Here is a 19942-nt window from a genome sequence, read left to right as displayed (position 1 = left end):
AGCAGAAAATGGGCTCTTCCCACTCCTCCCGGGAGTCAGCCGTGCAGCCCAGGAAGGGGCCCTTCACGGTGGGCCCCCTGAATTCAGTGGGAGGCAGGTGGGGGCTGCACAGAAAGGCCAGAAGGGGGGGGGCAAACACCCCCACCACCCCCGGGGAAAAAAACTGGTTGCTAAAAGTCAAGGCTCCATTTGATGACCCATCAACCGATCCGCACAGACATACAGGCAGTCCTGGACTTACGACCACAACCGACCCCTGGATTTCCGTGGTTAAGCAGGACCCGTTGTTAAGTGAGTTTCGCTGCGTTTTATGACCGGAATGGCCAAAGGCTGATTAAGTGAAGCACTGCGGTGCTTAAGATAGGAATGTAGAGCTATTAATACATATTAAAATATTAAATAAGTAAACAGTAAAAATAAGTTATAGTTCAGTGTTTCTCAACCTTGGTGACTTTAAGTCCTGGGGACTTCAACTCCCAGAATCCCCCAGCCAGCGCAGCTGCGCTGGCTGGGGGATTCTGGGAGTTGAAGTCCACAGGACTTAAAGTCGCCAAGGTTGAGAAACACTGTGTTAGTTAGTTAGTTAGTTAATTAGTTAATTAGTAAGTAAGTAAGTAAGTAAGTAAGTAAAATGGTTATTAAGTGAATCTGGCTTCCCCATTGACTTTGCCACGTGACCCCTGGGCTCTGCAGCCGTCGTAAATATGAGACACTTGTCAAGCATCTGGATTTTGACCACGTGACTGTGGGACGCTACAATGGCCATAAGTATGAAAAAGGGCCATAGTCGTAGTTTTGAACGGCCGCTAAATGAATGATTGCAAACTCCTTTTGCACATCGACATCAGTTCACATGCAGAGAGGAAGGGGTGGGGCAGGGGGTTTATTTGGAGGGACCAGAGCAGCTGCTGGGGGGGAGAGGTGGGTCAGGGGTGCAGGAAGGGCCCCCTCCCCCCGTGGGCCCCTGCTTCAAAGGCTCCGGTGCTCCAGTGGCTGCTCCTGGCTGGGGAGGCTCGTCCGGAACGCTTGGAAGGAATCCAGCTGGTGAGCGTTGAACTGGGGCATCAGGTGGGGGGCCACGCAGTGGGACCACTTGTAGTGGGATTTCAGCCAGCGGCCCCCCTCACTGTCTTCCATGCAGATGGCAGCGATACCTGGAGGGGGGGGGGGAAAGCACCAGAGTTGGCTGGAGGGTCAGCTCCTCTTGGAGGTCCCGCTTGACCAGTTGGCTACTCTCCCAGCAGGGTGTGTGAATGGAACAGGATGAGCGAGTGGGAAGGGGCCTTGGAGCTCCTCTAGTCCAGCCCCCTGCTCAAGGAAGAGTTATTCATTCCACCAGTGGGGTCCAACCTTGGAACGTTTAAGACTGGTGGATTTCAACTGCCAGAATTCCCCAGCCAGCTGGGAATTGAGGGTCTACCAGTCTTCAAGTTCCCAAGACTGGACACTTATCTCACCCTGCCCCACACAATGGCTCTCCAGTCTCCCCTTAAAAACTTCCAGTGATGGAGCCACCCACAACCTCTGGTGGCCAGCTGTTCCACTGGTTAATTGTTCTCACTGCCAGGAAATCCCTCCTTATTTCTAGGCTCCTTCTCTCCTTGATTAGTTTCCACCCATTGCTTCTTGTTCTGCCCTCAGGTGCCTTGGAGAATAGCTTGACTCCCTCTTCTTTGGGGAAACCCCTGAGATATTGGAAGATGCTATCATGTCTCCCCTGGTCCTTCTTTTCATTAAACAAGACATCCCCAGTTCCTGCAACCGTTCTTCATATGTTTTAGCCTCCAGTCCCCTCATCCTCTTTGTTGCTCTTCTCTGCACTCTTTCTTTTACAATACAATAGCAGAGTCTGAAGGGACCTTGGAGGTCTTCTAGTCCAACCCCCTGCCTAGGCCAGGAAACCCTGTACCGTTCCAGACCAATGGCTCTCCAGCATCTTCTTAAAGACTTCCAGTGTTGGGGCATTCACAACTTCTGGAGGCAAATTCTGCTCCACCGATTAATTGTTCTGACTGTCAGGAAATTCCTCCTCAGTTCTAAGTTGCTTCTCTCCTTGATTAGTTTCCACCCATTGCTTCTTGTCCTGCCTGATGGTGGCTTTGCAGAATATCTTGACTCCCAAATCTTCTTTGGGGCAACCCCTGAGATATTGGAAGACTCCCATCATGTCTCCCCTGGTCCTTCTTTCTATTAATCTAGACATACCCAGTACCTGCAACCGTTTTTCATACCTCTTAGCCTTTAACACAATAACAGAGCTGGAAGGGACCTTGGAGGTCTTCTAGTCCAGCCCCCTGCTCAAGCAGGAGACCTTATATGATTCCGGAGAAATGATTCCACCCATTGCTTCTTGTCCTGCCCTCAGGTGCCTTGGAGAATAGTTTGACTGCCTCTTCTTTGGGGCAACCCCTGAGATATTGGAAGGCTGCTATCCTGTCTCCCCTGGTCCTTCTTTTCATTAGATATTCCCAGTTCCTGCAACCGTTCTTCATATGTTTTCGTCTCCCCTAATCCTCTTTGTTGTGCTTTTTGTTTAAGTAACAGAGTTGGAAGGGACCTTGGAGGTTATCTAGTCCAACCCCCTGCTCACGCAGGAGACCTGTACTAGGGATTCGAACTGCCAAACTGCTGACTTTTCTCATCGCCAAGCTCAGTGTCTTAGACCTAGCCAGTGCTTGAACCTGATGGTCAGGAGGAAGACCAGTTTTAAACCCCCTGGGAAAGCAGCAGGTTGCAAAAAATAAAAATGGGGGGAGGTAAATCTGGCAGCCTGGGGTAGACTGTCCTGAACATGGAGGCTGCACTGGGAGCCTCTGGAAGGCCTTTAAGAAGCCCTGCTGGATTTCCCAGGGCTGTAGCCTCTTAAGGTAGACTGCCACTGCAGGTGGAGGCTTCAGAGGCCAGCCCTCGGGCCTGGCAAGGGGAGGAAATTGACCCCAGTGCCCCTTCCTCTCCTTACCTGCCACCACGCTGCCTTGCTGTTCCAACAGCTGGATGGCGCCCTGCATTGTGCCCCCTGTCTCTACCCACTGGTCCACCAACAGAACCCGGACACCTGGAGAAGAAGGGGGGGCAGAACCAAGGTGGGCCTGGGGTCTTTCTCACCCAGCTGTCCTCCCCCAACAGCCCTTGAGAGGGGGGTCCTGGCAGGTGGAGGGGTTTCCCAGGCCACTTTCTGGCTGAGTGCCCAGCACTGGATGCCACCCTTGTGTGCCAACCCCAGGGCAGATGCCCCACCCACGATGCCCACCCTGGCTCCAGCGAGGTGTGCGTGCAACTACGGAAACATTTGAGAGTGGTGGGCTTCAACTCCCAGAGTTGCTCTCAAAAGGGGCAAGGAATCGCTTCGGATTGCGAGGAAGGGGAGGACTCTACTGAGTGGGCCATGAGGCGCAAGGCCTCCCCCACCTGGGCCGATGGCGTCTGTGCGGGCTTCCATCACTTTCTCGCGGTCCGTGTAGTCCCTGTAGGTCTGGGTGCGAGTCTCGACGCAGAGGTGGCCGGCTTTCCGGATGGTCACGAAACCTTTTCGGAGGGTGACGGCGATGGCGGAGCCTGGGCGGGAGGAAAGCATTTGGGGAGGGAGGGGGCTTCTATACCTGTCCTTCCTAAGGGAAGCTGCGGACCCTGGCCATGAGGCAGGTGTCCCTGCCAGCCTTCCTGGAGTCATCGCACGATGGATTGGAAGGATCTCAGAGGTCATCCAGCCCAACCCCTCCACGGACCAGACTGACCCCACTGGAAAGGCTCTTGGCAGAGCGGGTGCTTCATGGCTGCTGGCTGGTGCTTTTCCCCCTGGTTTTATCCTGCCCATCACACACACACACACACAAACACATACACACACACACTTCTATCACAGATGATGTTACCCAATCAGTGATAGAAGTGAGGAGGGTTTGCAGAGAGGAAGAGGAGGAGGAGGAAGAGGAGAAGGAAGAGGAGGAGGAAGAGGAGGAGGAAGAGAAGGAGGAGGAAGAGGAGGAGGAGGAGGAGGAAGAGGAGGAGGAGGAGGAGGAGGAAGAGGAAGAGGAGGAGGAAAAGGAGGAGGAAGAGGAGGAAGAGGAGGAGGAAGAGGAGGAAGAGGAGGAGGAAGAAGAGGAAGAGGAGGAGGAAAAGGAGGAGGAAAAGGAGGAGGAAAAAGTGGAGGAGGAGGAGGAAGAGGAGGAAGAGGAGGAGGAAAAGGAGGTGGAAGAAGTGGAGGAGGAGGAGGAAGAGGAGGAGGAGGAAGAGGATGAGGAGGATGAGTCCTTGGTCCTCTCTGAGCTTGGTGGTTTCCTTGCAGACGTTTCATGACCCAACTAGGTAACGTCATCAGTCTTATCATCAGGGAGTGGGATGGACTCTCAGTTTATATTCTATCTAGTGGCTTGCCCTGTGAATGGGTGTCTCCCCCTCCCCAGTTGGGCACTTGGGTGAGGGAGGGAGGGGGGTGAAAGAGAAGCAAGGCAGACCTACCCAGAATGAACCCCATGGCATCAATGCCAACCACTTGGTCGATGGCATCGTCCCGAAATGGCCGCACCAGATCCTGGACGCAGTCCTGAAAGGCCTGTGGGAGAGAAGAGAAGGGGGCAACTAGGTGGGGGGGCAGGGCTACACCCCCCCCCCAGAGCCACAGGAAAACCATCCCAAAGAAGGGTCTCTGCTCTGAGGACGCCTCTTCTTATTTTTCCTGTCACTCAAGCCAGTTTCTGACACTCAAAGGGTCCCTCGGAGAAACTGCCAGGGAAACATAAATCCCTGAAGAGCTGCAGGACTTGCAAAGGCCCCGATGCCCCTGGGGGAGAGTAAACAAGGATGCCAAGCTAGCCCTCCTCCCTTCTGCAAGGAGGGCATCACGGGCGATCTGCACACGCTACCCAGTGGGATGCTCTGAACAGAATGGTAAGCTGGTCTTCAGACGCCAGAGACCTCCTGGTGGGATAACAGGTTGACTACATTACCCATCACCCCATTCAGCCCAGCCTTATGGATCATAAGAGACTGGAAACTATGGAGAAGAACGGTTGCAGGAACTGGGGAGTTCTAGTTTAGTGAAAAGAAGGACCAAGGGGGGGCATGGCAACATCTTCCAATATTTGAGTATTAATACTACTTTATAATTCCTGGGTAAGGCCCCACTAGCAATAGCAATAGCAGTTAGACTTATATACTGCTTCACAGGGCTTCCAGCCCTCTCTAAGCGGTTTACAGAGTCAGCATATTGCCCCCACAGTCTGGGTCCTCATTTCACCCACCTCGGAAGGATGGAAGGCTGAGTCAACCTTGAGCTGGTAAGATTAGAACCGCTGAACTGCAGATAACAGTCAGCTGAAGTGGCCTTCAGTACTGCACCCTAACCACTGCGCCACCTCGGCTCTATAATATTGGCTCTTGGAATATTGCATCCAATTTTGGTCTCCACGATGTAGAAAAGATGCGGAGACTCTGGAAAGAGGGCAGAGAAGAGCAAGAAAGAGGATTAGGGGACTGGAGGATAAAACATACGAAGAACGGTTGCAGGAACTGGGTAGGTCTAGTTTAATGAAAAGAAGGACCAGGGAAGACAGGATAGCAACCTTCCAATATCTCAGGGGTTGCCCCAAAGAAGAGGGAGTCAAGCTATTCTCCAAGGCACCTGAGGGCAAAACAAGAAGCGATGGGTGGAAATTAATCAAGGAGAGAAGCAACCTTGAAGGAAGGAGGAATTTCCTGGCAGTGAGAACAATTAACAGTGGAACAGCTTTCCTCCATAAATTGTGAACGCTTCATCACTGGAGGCTTTTAAGAAGAGCCTGGACAGCTATTTATGCGAAATGGGTTAGGGTCTCCTGCTTGAGCAGGGGTTGGACTAGAAGACCTCCAGGGTCCCTTCCAATTCTGGCGTTCTGTTAACTCTTCTGCAGGGCAGTTGGACTGAAGCCCTTAAGAGGGGGGGGGGCGTCATGAATCAGGCCGCTTCGAGAGTTTTGCCCCCACCGGAGTGCCAGGTAAGGCCTCCCCCCCACTCATTCTTCTGACTCTGAGGCCCCTGAGGGACTCAGCTCCCCAGGAGAGGGGGGGGCCCGAGGCCTCCTCCACAGACTCCGCCTGGGCCCCATTCAGTCCCTGACCCATGGCCTCCGGCGAGAATGTTTGGGCAGGGACCGCTCAGGCAGCCTTGCTGGACCCCTATATCGGGAGGGGGGCGCAGAAAACCCCAAGAGGGTGAAGGAAGCCCTCTCCCTCCTTCCGTCCCCAGACGCCCCCTTCCTGCAGAGGTCTGACCCCCCCACACCCCATTTCCCCGTACCTGAGGGTGGCAGTAGAGGCGAGAGGGGTCCAGCCAGGCGTACAAGGGGCCCTTGGTGTTGGGGGCCATTAGCTTCAAATACCAACCCTGTTCTCGGGAGGCTGGCACCGTCTTCAGGTCCATGGGCAGGAGCTCTGCTGCCAGTGGATGGGGCTGGAGCTGCAGGGGGGGCACAGAGAGAGGCACTTCAGGCTGCCTAGTGGGCAGAAGAGGTCCAGGCTGGGCAAAGTGGGGGCACTTAAAAAAGGCAAGGGGAGGGGGGAGGGGTCAATAGGGCTGGGTGGGAGGGGGAATGAGGATTGTTGAGAAAATGAGATTGTTAAGAGGGAGCAGATCCACTTCACTGAGTGGAGGCAGCAGTTGGCATCGCCCCCAAAAGCCACTTTAGACTCAAAGCTACCTTTGTCTATTTGGTGCCAGTTGGAGAACTTCCTGCTGTCTTCTGTAGCTTTGATCCCTGTTGGGCGGGGGTGGGCTTGGGGGGCTGCTGAAGAGGCCCCGGGGCCAAGCACGGGGCCTGCCTGCTGACCTTCAGCAAGGGAAGTTGCTCCCGGGGTCAAAGAATTTGCACAAAGAATTTGGACTTGGAATCTGTCCAAAGTCCGCAGGGAGGCAAAAGTTTCGAAAGTGAAGTTTCGAAAGTGGCCGCTTGCTGAGCAACCGACGGTGTTAAATATTACAATATGAATGCATTATATTATAGGAGCATCAATATAAATAGGATGGTGTTAAAATAGGCAGCTGTAAATGAGACCCAGTTGGCGTTGAAGCAGAATTTTTCAGCCTGAGTCAACGGAGGAAATTCCGCGCTGAGACGGGCAGCTAATCGAGGCGGTAACTGAATGGAGGCGTCGAGCACACGGGAGCCCGGCCTTCGCGGGAGGGAGGGTCTCTGCGCGCCCAGCGGGAGGAAGGAAGACCCCCCTGCCCTGCTCTGAAGGGAAGCCCTAGGAGCGAATTCGGGCGGAGAGGTTTTCCTCCGGGGTGGGTTGGGGTCTCCTGCAGCCAGCGCCCCCTCCCCGTGCTCACCTTCGGAAAAGTCCCGCTCCGGAGCGCTCAGAGGCTGGGTTAGCAGGGGCTTCTCTGCAAGGTGGCGCCTACCTGGCCGAGGGGGCGCTGCCGGAGACCCCTTGCGCCTCCGCCCGAGTCCAAGTACGGGGGATTTCTTGGAGAGGGGATTCCCGTCCAAGAAATGCGTGGAGCGCAGCGGAGACCCGGGCTGCTTCTGCCGCGACCGCTGGACTGTGGGGCTGGGAAGGGGGCGGGAAGAGCGGCGGGGCTGGCAGTGCCCGGCGGTGGCAGGCAGAGGCTCTCCTGGCAGCGGGCGAGGGGGGCATCCGGGGGGAGGTGGCAGAAGAAGCTGGGAGTGGGTAGGGGTCGGGGGGGAAGTAACGCCGGGGCGAGGGGCGAAAGGAGGAATCAAAAGACTGAAGCTTTGACAGCGGGGACGGGGTCCAAAACGTTAATAGGGTCCAGGGTCGCAGGACGGGGGGGGGGAATGCATGTCAGGAACAGGGTTGTGCGGCCGCCATTTTGACTTTTTTGACCGTGTCTGGCATCTCTGGCGTGCCGAAAGGGAGGGGATACCTTAAAAGGTCAGCCTGCAAATTGGGAGGAATTTCTTGATAAAATCGGGGGCGGGAGTGAGGCGGGACCCTGGTGCAGGCCTGAAGGTCCACAAGGGGTGGGGGAGAGAGAGACCCTCCTTGGGGGGTGAGGGGGCAAATCTGTCCCGCGTGGTCGCTGAGAGTCTCAGCTGATGAGTCAACTCCCCCGCGCAGGAGGTTTTCAAATAGAGGTGGGGGCGGATCTGGAGGGCCCCCTGCCAGAATGAGGGAGCGCGGAGTCTTGCACCGTGCAGGGAGCTGCGCTAAATGCCCTCAAGCTTCCCCTTCCCCTCCCACGGAGCCTTCGCAGCTGTGATTGCGCAGGGACGGCAGCCGCGGCGGGAAGGTTGCCGTACACCGATTTGGCCAGGAGGGGGCAGCAGCAGCCGCCGCGCATTTCCCATTTCTCAACCGTGGAGGCTTTCAGACGGTGGACCTCAACTCCCAGAATTTCCCCTGCCAGATGTTTTAGGACAGAATCGTTCAATCTTCTGGAGCCCCTCCCCCCCAGGAGGTCTGCTCGGCCTCCGAAACATCTGGGAGGAAGAGAGGAAGGGGCTGCTGCTGCTGCTTGGGAGGCCCACCCTGCCTTCTCCAAGGCTGGGCTCATCTCATCCCCTCCCGTCAATTAAAAACCTTCACATATCAGGTTGTCCTCTACTTACAGCCACATTTACAAGCCCGACATTTCTGTTGTTAAGCGAGTCAGTTCTTAAGTGAGTTATATGCCCTATTTTATTTGACTTTTCTTTCCACTGTTGTTAAGTGAATCCTTGCAGTTCAGACAGGATGTAGAAGAGTGGGAAGCAGAGGAGAGAGGAAAGATAGGAAGAGAGAGACAGGAGAGAGGGTGAAGGGGGAAGATGAGGAGAATAAGGAGGAGTGGAAAGGGGAGAGAGGAGAAGGAGAAAGGAAGGGGAAGTAGAGTAGAAAAGGATGGAGGGAAGACAGGATGTAGAAGAGTGGGAAACAGAGGAGAGAAGAAAGATAGGAAGAGAGGGATAGGAGGGAGGGTGAAGGGGGGGGAAGATGAGGAGAATAAGGAGGAGTGGAAAGGGGAGAGAGGAGAAGGAGAAAGGAAGGGGAAGTAGAATAGAAAAGGATGATGGAGGGAAGAAAGGAGGTAGAGAAGGGGAGGAGAGAGGGGAAGAAAGTGTTGGATAAGGTATAAATATGGTGTATGGAGAGCAGAAGATAGCAATAGCAGTTAGACTTATATACCGCTTCATAGGGCTTTCAGCCCTCTCTAAGCGGTTTACAGAGTCAGCATATCACCCCCACAGTCTGGGTCCTCATTTCACCCAGATAGATGATAGATGATGATAGATAGATAGATAGATAGATAGATAGATAGATAGATAGATAGATAGATAGATAGATAGATAGATAGAGCAATAGCAGTTAGACTTATATGCCGCTTCATAGGGCTTTCAGCCCTCTCTAAGCGGTTTACAGAGTCAGCATATCACCCCCACAGTCTGGGTCCTCATTTCACCCAGATAGATGATAGATGATAGATAGATAGATAGATAGATAGATAGATAGATAGATAGATAGATAGAGCAATAGCAGTTAGACTTATATACGGCTTCATAGGGCTTTCAGCCTTCTCTAAGCGGTTTACAGAGTCAGCATATCACCCCCACAGTCTGGGTCCTCATTTCACCCAGATAGATGATAGATGATAGATAGATAGATAGATAGATAGATAGATAGATAGATAGATAGATAGATAGATAGAGCAATAGCAGTTAGACTTATATACGGCTTCATAGGGCTTTCAGCCTTCTCTAAGCGGTTTACAGAGTCAGCATATCACCCCCACAGTCTGGGTCCTCATTTCACCCACCTCAGAAGGATGGAAGGCTGAGTCAACCCTGAGCCGGTGAGATTAGAACCGCTGAACTGCAGATCACAGTCAGCAGTACTGCACCCTAACCACTGCACCACCTTGAGACAATAACTGGGTTTTTTTCCCTTTGGTAGTTGATGGTAAGATGAATTGATGTTAAGTACTTAATAATACAACTTGATATTGACTATGTCATAGTATACATGTGATTATATGCTATGAAAATGGAAAATAAAAACTTTTTATGACAAAAAGTGAATCCTTGCAGTTCTGTGCGTTGTGGGCATCCAGCACACCCCCTCCTCCCTCTCCCCCCTTCTAGCACTGATGATGTTCCCTAGTTGAGCAATGAAACATCTGCAAGAAAACCACCCGGCTCAGAGAGCACCCAGGACCCCCCAGTCCTCCTCCTGCTGCTCCCCCTCCTGTTCCTCCATTCCTTCCAGCACTGATGACACCATCTATTTAGGTAATGAAATGTCCGCGAGGAAACAGCCCAGCTCAGAGAGCACCCAGGATCCGCCCTTTCAACCCTCCCCTCCCATTGGAGGGTCTTCCTGTTGCCTTCGATGCCAGGGTCCTCTTTGTTGATCCAGGGGGGTTCTTGTAAGGTGCCAGCCCACCCCCCTCGCTTGGTGCCATCTACAGATCCAAGAACGCCTTGAGTTCCACGGCCCTCGTTTCAAAGGCTATCAGCCCCCCCCCAAATCCTGGAAAACGAAGTCCAAAGAGGGGAGAAAAGCAGGCCCTGCCAGCTCTTAAGGGTCTGTTTAACCCTCCCCTCTTGAAGCCCCTGCTTTCAAAGGCGAAGAAGGCCCACCCGCCTGGGGAAGGACTCAGCTCTTCCAGACTCCACCCTGGGTCCGGTTGCAGGGGATAATTTCATGGAGAAAACGGCTGCAGACGAGGCTCTTCCTGTTCCCGGGATGTTTCTGGATGGGATCGAGAGGCAGTGGACTCCCTGCTTCCCCCCCCCCCCCCCCACCGCGGCTACCTTTCCTCGGCCCAGGAATTCGGAAACCTCTCTCTCTCTGGTTGACTCTGAGCCAGTGTTTCTCAACCTTGGCGACTTTAAGTCCTGGGGACTTCAACTCCCAGAATCCCCCAGCCAGCGCAGCTGCGCTGGCTGGGGGATTCTGGGAGTTGAAGTCCCCAGGACTTAAAGTCACCAAGGTTGAGAAACACTGCTCTGAGCTTTTGAATCCAGTACAGGGACCTGAGGATGATGTCCAGTGGCTGCTCGGACTTCATCCTGCCTCCCGATGCTGAGGATGCCTTGAAGGCTGAGGAAGGAAGAGAGGAAGAGGCTCCGTGCAGAGCCCATCAGGAGGATCCCTGGGCCGTTTGGGCCTCTGCTGTTGCTTCCTTTATTATGGTGTCCACGCCAAGCAATCCTGCTACTGCGCCTGACCCTGCTGCCCCCCCACACCCTTCCAGAGCACTGGCTGCATTCCCACAACTCACAGGACCTCCTTGTTCTTCCCAATCTTGCTCCAGCTGAAACCTGGTGAAAATCCACCCCTCCAGAGGGCAGGCTGGGTTTGCCTGGAAGGAATAGCAGTAGACTTAGACTTATATACCGCTTCATAGGCCTTTCAGCCCTCTCTAAGCGGTTTACAGAGAGTCAGCATATTGCCCCCAACAACAATCCGGGTCCTCATTTTACCCACCTCGGAAGGATGGAAGGCTGAGTCAACCCTGAGCCGTGAGATTTGAACCGCTGACCTGCTGATCTAGCAGTAGCCTGCAGTGCTGCTTTTAACCACTGTGCCACCTTGGCTCAGTGGTTAAAGGAAGGGCTCCGTAGGCTTAATCTCACCCCACCCCCACCCCAATCACCCCCCCCCCGGGGTAACAAATCCACCAGTTATCTCTCTGTGCCTACTTTGCAATTTTCACCAGCAGCCCCTCTGCATTTTTTTGGGGGGGGTGTCCTCTGCTTCCCTCTCAAGTTTGTTTCCTCGTTTATTGGGGTCCCGGGGAGGAAAGTTTACAACAGGGGTCCCTAAACTTGGCAGCTTTTAAGATTTATGGACATCTCGGAATTCCCCAGCCAGTTATGAAGGAGGAGGAGGAGGAGGGGAGGAGGAGGAGGAGGAGGAGGAGGAGGAGGAGGAGGAGGAGGAGGAGGAGGAGGAGGAGGAGGAGGAAGACTGCGGGGGTCCTTGGTGATCTCTGGCCTTGGTAGATTTCTTGCAGACATTTCATGACCCAACTAGGGAACATAATCAGGGCCAAAAGGGAGTGGGGTTTGCAGAGAGGAGGAGGAGGAGGAGGAGGAGGAGGAGGGGGAGGGGGAGGAGGAGGAAGACTGCGGGGGTCCTTGGTGATCTCTGGCCTTGGTAGATTTCTTGCAGACATTTCATGACCCAACTAGGGAACATAATCAGGGCCAGAAGGGAATGGGGTTTGCAGAGAGAGGAGGAGGAGGAGGAGGAGGAGGAGGAGGAGGAGGAGGAGGAGGAAGACTGTGGGGTCCTTGGTGATCTCTGGCCTTGGTAGATTTCTTGCAGACATTTCATGACCCAACTAGGGAACATAATCAGGGCCAGAAGGGAATGGGGTTTGCAGAGAGGAGGAGGAGGAGGAGGAGGAGGAGGAGGAGGAGGAGGAGGAGGAGGAGGAAGACTGTGGGGTCCTTGGTGATCTCTGCCCTTGGTAGATTTCTTGCAGACATTTCATGACCCAACTAGGTAATGCCATCAGTGCTATGCTGATTGGGGAATTCTGGGAGTTTAAGTCCATTAGCCTTAAAGTTGCAAAGTGTGGTGATCCCTGGTTCAGAACAGAGACTCCTGGGGCTGAAAAGGACCTCAGAGGTCTTCTAGCCCAACCCCCTTTCAAGGCAGGAGACCTTAAATCACCCTGGTTTGTAGCTCATCACCCACCTCTCTCCTGGGGGGGTCCTTTCAGAGGTTAAACAGGGAGCCAGCAAGCTGTCTTCCGAGCCAGCAGGGCACTCCCACAATCAGCGTGTCCTGGACAACAGGCACCCACAGTGGCAACACAAAAGTATCACTCTGCGGGCATTGCTGGGCACACCGTGCCAAAATCAGGAGAGGCTCCGGGAGCAGCCTGGAGGTGGAGAAGGGCTCGCCCTTAGCGACGGTCACGTCTTTCGTCAGAGCAGTTCTGAGTACAAAGAATTCCTTTTTCCCCCGGGATATCAGCGGAGGAAAAGCGGCTTCTCCTATCTCCTTCGCTCACAAGGGATTCGGAGACCCAAAAGCTCCGGAGCTGCCGAGGCCTTGAACCCGCCTGAGGCTCCCTGCAGGGAGGGAGGGAGGGTTTGGCTTCAAGGCTCCCAGGGGCTGAAGGCCGCTCCAGAGCCTGGAGCAGGAGAGTTTGTTTTAAAACAGTATTGACTGAATTTCCCAACAATTTAAAAGGCAAAACACTAGATCCTAAAAAACTGGCCTCTATGTGTCCGAATTTACAACCTAAATGCTGGAGATGTGACTGTGCTGATGCTACTTACTTTCACATATGGTGGACTTGTAAAAAGGTTAAAGCATTTTGGATAAAAATATGGTGGGTCATGCAAAATATCTTTAAAAAGAAGGATAAAGTTTACTCCTCAGTTATTTTTACTAGGTATAAGTACTGACTTTACAGTGGTAGAGACTAACTTGATTCTGCACCTAATAACGGCAGCAAGACTGTTGGTGGCGCAATACTGGAAGAAGGAAGACTTGCCTACAATCCAAGAATGGACATTGAAAGTCACAAACTTAGCCGAGATGGCTAAAATATCGGCATATCTTAAAGACCACTCAAACGAGAGATATAAACTGGAGTGGAGAAGATGGATTGACTATACTCAAAATAAATACGGGACTAAGAAATTCCAGATAGTTTATGACTGAAGAAACAAGGAATGGTATAATCTGTTTAGACTTAGCCTAGCAAAGAGGAGTTAAAGCTCAAATGAAAGATGATATTAACTTTTTTAAAGTTTATTTTAGAATGTTTTTGTTAAAGATCTATACCCTGTATTGGTTCTGGGAAGTCGTGGGGGGGGGGGGAGGAAAGTTGGGGGAGGGTTTGGGGGGGAGGGTGGGGGGAGGGAAGTAAATATTTGTAAAAGTTTCTTTTTCCAAAATTTTCATTTAAAAAAAAAAGACAAAACACAAATTTACACTTATAACAGCTTTTCCGTATCGGTATCCGTATCTTTCATAACGATCTTATTTACAAGGAATTCTATCTTTACATCACTATCCTAAGTTATATGCTTATTTAAATAGTCTATATATATCTATCTATATCTATATCTATCTATATCTATATCTATATCTATATCTATATCTATATCTATATCTATATCTATATCTATATCTATATCTATATCTATATCTATATCTATATCTATATCTATATCTATATCTATATCTATATCTATATCTATATCTATATCTATATCTATATCTATCTATCTATCTATCTATCTATCTACTATCTATCTATCTATCTATATTACACTTCAACCGTTCATACTTGAAGTTTTACGCCGACTCTCAAGCCAGGAATCCCATCTATTCCAAACACGATGGCCCTCAGATTCTTCCCTCTCTCTTCGTTTCCATAGGCAGTCTATCCGTTTCTGCACATTCCTAGATTTCTTCTTATAATTGGGTCTGGGGGAGTATCTGTTTGTTCCCAATGCTGTGCTGAAACGGTTCTGCTCGCGGTTAATAGGTGTAGTCTTATGTATTGTAATTTTTTCTCCATTTTCCCCATCCAGGATTCCCAGGAGGAACAATTCCGTCCTATGCCCAGTTATCTCTTGGAACCACGTCCTTATTTTAAGCCAGTGTTTCTCAACCTTGGCGACTTTAAGTCCTGGGGACTTCAACTCCCAGAATCCCCCAGCCAGCGCAGCTGCGCTGGCTGGGGGATTCTGGGAGTTGAAGTCCCCAGGACTTAAAGCCGCCAAGGTTGAGAAACACTGTCAATATTTCAGGTCCACCCCATGAATAAAAAATGATATACTTATGCTTTAATTGAAGAAAGTAAATGATGCTATAATTATGCTGTGAAACAATCTAACAATGACACAATATTAATATAAGGTCTGGGGATAATAATGTATAAGGTTAAGAACTTATTATAATGATATTTCGCTGCTGATAAGCAATTCTAATAGGGGAACAAATGAAAACTGGTATATATATATATAGGCAGCGATGCTTTGTTGAACAATGAAGGAATAAGATCTCTGTTTGAAGGTATGAAATGCAAGGTTAACAATAAATATAAGTATACTTTCTGGGGGAAAATAATGCTAATGTTAACTGAATATATATTGTAGAATGAAAATGAGGCCTTTAGTTATATTAAATGAAACATTTGAGATGGTAAATATTATTTGAAGATGCAGATGTTAAAACACTTGTAACCAAATGACCTCGGGGGAGTTTGATGTGCAAAAGGAACAACCGGGCAGGCCCCGACTTACGGCCACAACTGAGCCCCAAATGCCTGTTACTAAACGAGACAGTTCAGTGAGTTTTGACCCATTTTTAGGACCTTTCCTGCCACATTTCTGAAGCAAGTCACTGGGGTTGATAAGTTAGTGACAAGCGAATCCGGCTTCCACATCGACTTGTCGCAAAAGGGTCTCATGTGATCCCAGGACGTTGCAGCCGTCATAAATATGAGTCAGCTGTCAAACATCTGGATTTTGATCGCATGGCCATGGGCATTCGCTGGCTGGGGAATTCTGGGAGTTGAAGTCCAGACAAGGTTGAGAAACTCTGGGCTAAATGAATGGATGAATGAATCGAAGACCACCATCATTCCTGTTCTCTCGGGGGGCTCTGGGGGTCTTCCTTTCGAGGGCGGGGGAGGGGATCCCATTCCAGCATCCAAGACAGGAGGGAGAAGGGATGCTGGGGGATGCTGCGAGTGGGAATCCACCCACCTAAGGCATGCTGGCTGGGGGATTATGGGGCTTGAAGTCCAACCGTCTCCAAGCATGCTGGCTGGGGGATTATGGGGCTTGAAGTCCAACCGTCTCCAAGCATGCTGGCTGGGGGGATTATGGGGCTTGAAGTCCAACCGTCTCCAAGCATGCTGGCTGGGGGATTATGGGGCTTGAAGTCCAACCGTCTCCAAGCATGCTGGCTGGGGGGATTATGGGACTTGAAGTCCAACCATCTCCAAGCATGCTGGCTGGGGGGATTATGGGGCTTGAAGTCCAACCATTTCCAAGCATGCTGGCTGGGGGATTATGGGACTTGAAGTCCAACCATCTCCAAGCATGCTGGCTGGGGGGATTATGGGACTTGAAGTCCAACCATCTCCAAGCATGCCGGCTGGGGGGGATTATGGGACTTGAAGTCTGACCGTCTCCAAGCATGCTGGCTGGGGGATTATGGGACTTGAAGTCCAACCATCTCCAAGCATGCTGGCTGGGGGATTATGGGACTTGAAGTTCAACCATCTCCAAGCATGCTGGCTGGGGGGGATTATGGGGCTTGAAGTCCAACCATCTCCAAACATGCTGGCTGGGGGGATTATGGGGCTTGAAGTCCAACCATCTCCAAGCATGCCGCCTGGGGGGATTATGGGACTTGAAGTCCAACCATCTCCAAGCATGCTGGCTGGGGGGATTATGGGACTTGAAGTCCAACCATCTCCAAGCATGCTGGCTGGGGGGATTATGGGGCTTGAAGTCCAACCGTCTCCAAGCATGCTGGCTGGGGGATTATGGGACTTGAAGTCCAACCATCTCCAAGCATGCTGCCTGGGGGGATTATGGGACTTGAAGTCCAACCATCTCCAAGCATGCTGGCTGGGGGATTATGGGGCTTGAAGTCCAACCATCTCCAAGCATGCTGGCTGGGGGATTATGAGAGTTGGTCCACCCATCTTAAAGTGCCCATGGTTGAGAAACACTGATCTATAGATAATCTTATTTACAATACAATGCAATGCAATAGCAGAGTTGGAAGGGACCTTGGAGATCTTCTAGTCCAATCCCCTGCCTAGGCAGGAAACCCTATATACCGTTTCAGACAAATGGTTATCCAGCATCTTCTTGAAGACTTCCAGTTATGACTTTAATGGAACCCACCCACGTCAGTTGTAAGTCATAACTGTAGTAAAAAATTATAATATTAAAATTAGCAGCAGTCATTAAGTGAACCCACGGGCGCAGTGTTGTCCCAAAACTAGAAGGAACCTGCCAGTGTTTAGCAAAACTGTCCTAAAATGTGGTCACGTGACCCTCAAGAAGACACTGAAAAGGTCCGTGGTGCCAAGCGGCCAAAGCATGGTCACATGACTGCACAGGTTGTAAGTCTGCTTGTTGCGGGGGGGGAGGCTGGTCGTAACTTCGAATCATGGGTCTCTGGGTCTCTCTGAATGGGCTGGACCAGGGATTCTGGGAGTTGAAGCCCCCAGGGGTCGAGGGGCCACTGTTGGGCCTCCGGGGCTGTGATGTTCCCGTGGTTCACCCATGAGGCCAATGTGGAGAAAAGACAGGACACGATCTTTCTCGGGATGAGGCGACCCAGAATGGAGTCTGATAGCCCCTTTTATTGAGATAGGACAAAGGCAGGAGGAGCAATCAGCATGTGGTTAAAAACAGCCTGTAAAAGTACAATTTCTAATCTACTGCTCAGGGAAGTTCTGTCTGTATATGGTCAAATCCTGGGCGTCATTGGTAGGGCACATCTCAGGATGTTATGTTATGCACTATCAGGATGTTATGGAGTTTTAGGAGTTTGTTTTCTCCTGTGTGGTTCAGCGTGGCTCTGCATGCCCTGTTATGAACTGGGCCATGGGTGAACCACACCTACACAAGGAACTATATTACAACACGGGGCATATCCTGGAGGGAGGTGAGTGGGGGGGGGGGAGAGAGAGAGCTACACTGGGGAGAGATGGGACCCGTTTCTTCCCAGAGCTTGCCAACCTTAAGAGGACAGCCGGCAGCCAGAGGTGCAGAAGCCAGAGGTGGCTGGTCCAATGTGTGAACCTGATGAGGGGGTTCAGCTGTAGGGGAGGGGGAGGGGAGCCACGGCCCCCTTATGACGACTGGTGGACTTCAGCTCCCCAAAACTTTGGATCCAGGTCGTAAGTCCGCTTTTGGGGGAGTTGGCTGTAGCGTTGAATCCTTGCTCCGAGTGGGCTCAGAGATTCCGGGAGTCCTAAGGGGCCCCCTTGGTTCCCCTCCCCTCCTGCAGAAGCTCCAGGGATCCGTGTGAAATTCCAAAATTTCCCCTGTCGGCTCTGTGGGCGGGGCTTGTGGTCATGTGACCAGGTAGGCGTGGCTGCCCAACTGATTCACACACAATGCAGGCTAGTTTGGGCCAACAGGACTTCATCTCACCCCTGCGGAGGGGGTCTCCATCGCTGTGACCATGGGGGGGGGAGGGGGGGACGGTCAGTCCCCAAAAGGGTTTTCAGAAATAAGCTGGGCAACCATTTCATCAGGATGGCCATAAGGTGGTCTGCCTTGAGCAGGGGGTTGGACTAGATGACCTCCTGGGTCCCTTCCAGCCCTGTGATGCCAGGATTCCACTTGGGCAAAGAAAATCAGCTCCGCCTCCCTCCTCCTACTTTGCCTGCGACTCCCAGAGAAAAGCAAGAGGAAACTGCAATAAACATAGGAATAATATAAAATAAACTTCCCAGTTGTATTATATCAATTTATTTACTTATATCTTGCTTTTATTATTCTTATAAATAACTCAGGGTGGCAAACATAACCAGCACACCTTCCTCCTCCTATTTTCTCCACAACAACAACCCTGCAGGGTAGGTTGGCCTGAGAGAGAGAGGGAACGAGAGAGAGGAAGGAGAGAGATAGAGAGGGAGAGAGCAAGAGAGAAAGAGAGCAAAAGACAGAAAGGGAGAGAGAGAGAAAGAGAGAGAGAGAAAAAGAGAGAGAGAGAGAGAAAGAGAGCAAGAGACAGAAAGGGAGGGAGGGAGAGAGAAAGAGTAAGAGAGGGAGGGACAGAGAGAGAAAGGGAGAAAGAGAGAGAAAGACAGAAAGGGAAAGAGAGAAAGGGAGAGAGAGAGAGAAAGGGAGTAAGAGAAAGAAAGGGACAGACAGAGAAAGGGACAGAGAGAGAGAGAAAGGAAGCAAGAGACAGAAAGGGAAAGAGAGAGAGAGAGAGAGAGAGAAAGGGAGAAAGGGACAGAGAAAGGGAGAAAGAGAAAGGGAGAGAGAGACATAAAAGGAGATAGAGAGGAAGGGAGGGAGGGAGGGAAAGGGAGCAAGAGAGAGAGAGAGAGAAAGGGAGTAAGAGAGAGAGAGAGAAAGGGAGTAAGAGAGAGAGAGAGAGAGAAGGAGTAAGAGAGAAAGGACACACAGAGAGAGAGGGAGAGAGAGAGAGAGAGAGAGAGAGAAAGGGAGTAAGAGAAAGAAAGGGACAGAGAGAAAGGGAAAGAGAGAGAGAAAAGGAGTAAGAGAGAAAGGACAGAGAGAGAGAGAGGGAGCAAGAGACAGACAAGGAGAGAGAGAGAAAGGGAGAGAAAGAGAGAAAGGGAGAGAGAGACATAAAGGGAGAGAGAGGGAGGGAGGAAGAGAGGGAGGAAGACTGGCCCAAAGTCACCCAGCTGGCTTTCATGGCTAAGGCAGGACTAGAACTCACCACCTCCTGCTTTCTAACCTGGGGCCTTAACTCTTAAAGGAAACGGGGCAGCCTCTGACCTCACACCTGGGAAACTCAGAGCGAGGTGCCACCTTCACATGCAGGAAGACCGGGGGGGGGGGAGAGGATCCCCCCTTCCTCAGCCAGAGAGAGAAACTGGGGACCCCCCATTGCCCTGCTGAGCCCTGGGGACCCTCCCTCCCCCCATGTCTTGGCCTGGTGGGACCCATCCCCAGGAGGATGCCTGGTGCCCTCTTAGGAAGCTCCCCCTCCCCTCCTTCTGGCCTCTATCTGGCGGGGAGATAAGGGCCAAGGACTCTTCCATGCGGTGAGGAAGCTCGGCAGCCCCGTCCTTCCGTCCAACGTGCGGAGATGTTCCCACTCTGTTCCCACATGTCCTTGCCAGCGCCCAGCTGAGGGGAGACTGACGTGGGTCAGCCCCCCGACCTCCCCCCCCCCCCGTCCCTCTGCTGCTGACTCAGTTGTCCCAGCCGGAAGAGCCTCCGCAGGGCTTAAGGCAGCCCAGGAGGATCCCTGGCTCAACCTGATGGCGCCTGGATGTACAGTTAAGGCCAGGGGGTCTCCACCCATGCCCCCTCCCTCC

At 51.9% G+C, this 19942-nt stretch overlaps 1 protein-coding gene across 2 annotated transcripts; it reads right to left on the bottom strand.

Moving 5' to 3' along the window:
• Positions 1–926: 926 nt before the first annotated feature.
• Positions 927–7487, bottom strand: LOC106544657 (uncharacterized). Of its 2 annotated transcripts, XM_087702803.1 has the most exons (6): positions 7376–7487; positions 6275–6433; positions 4459–4552; positions 3409–3555; positions 2960–3055; positions 927–1154 (listed from the first exon to the last, which is right to left on the bottom strand). In XM_087702803.1, the coding sequence occupies exons 2-6, from the start codon at positions 6395–6397 to the stop codon at positions 970–972; spliced, it is 645 nt and encodes a 214-aa protein (XP_087558929.1). In that variant the 5' UTR covers positions 6398–6433; positions 7376–7487; the 3' UTR covers positions 927–969. The 2 variants fall into 2 exon arrangements, with proteins under 2 accessions (XP_087558929.1, XP_087558928.1); XM_087702802.1 differs by lacking the exons at positions 2960–3055; positions 7376–7487 and adding an exon at positions 6675–6807.
• Positions 7488–19942: the final 12455 nt, after the last annotated feature.

Source organism: Thamnophis sirtalis, unplaced genomic scaffold (assembly GCF_051295495.1).
Source record: "Thamnophis sirtalis isolate CommonGarterSnake01/CBP01778 unplaced genomic scaffold, rThaSir2_p1.2 scaffold_17, whole genome shotgun sequence".
Classification (NCBI taxonomy): Eukaryota; Metazoa; Chordata; class Lepidosauria; order Squamata; family Natricidae; genus Thamnophis; species Thamnophis sirtalis.
The sequence above is the reverse complement of the archived record's forward strand: the minus strand, read 5'-3'. Positions and strand labels throughout refer to the sequence as shown.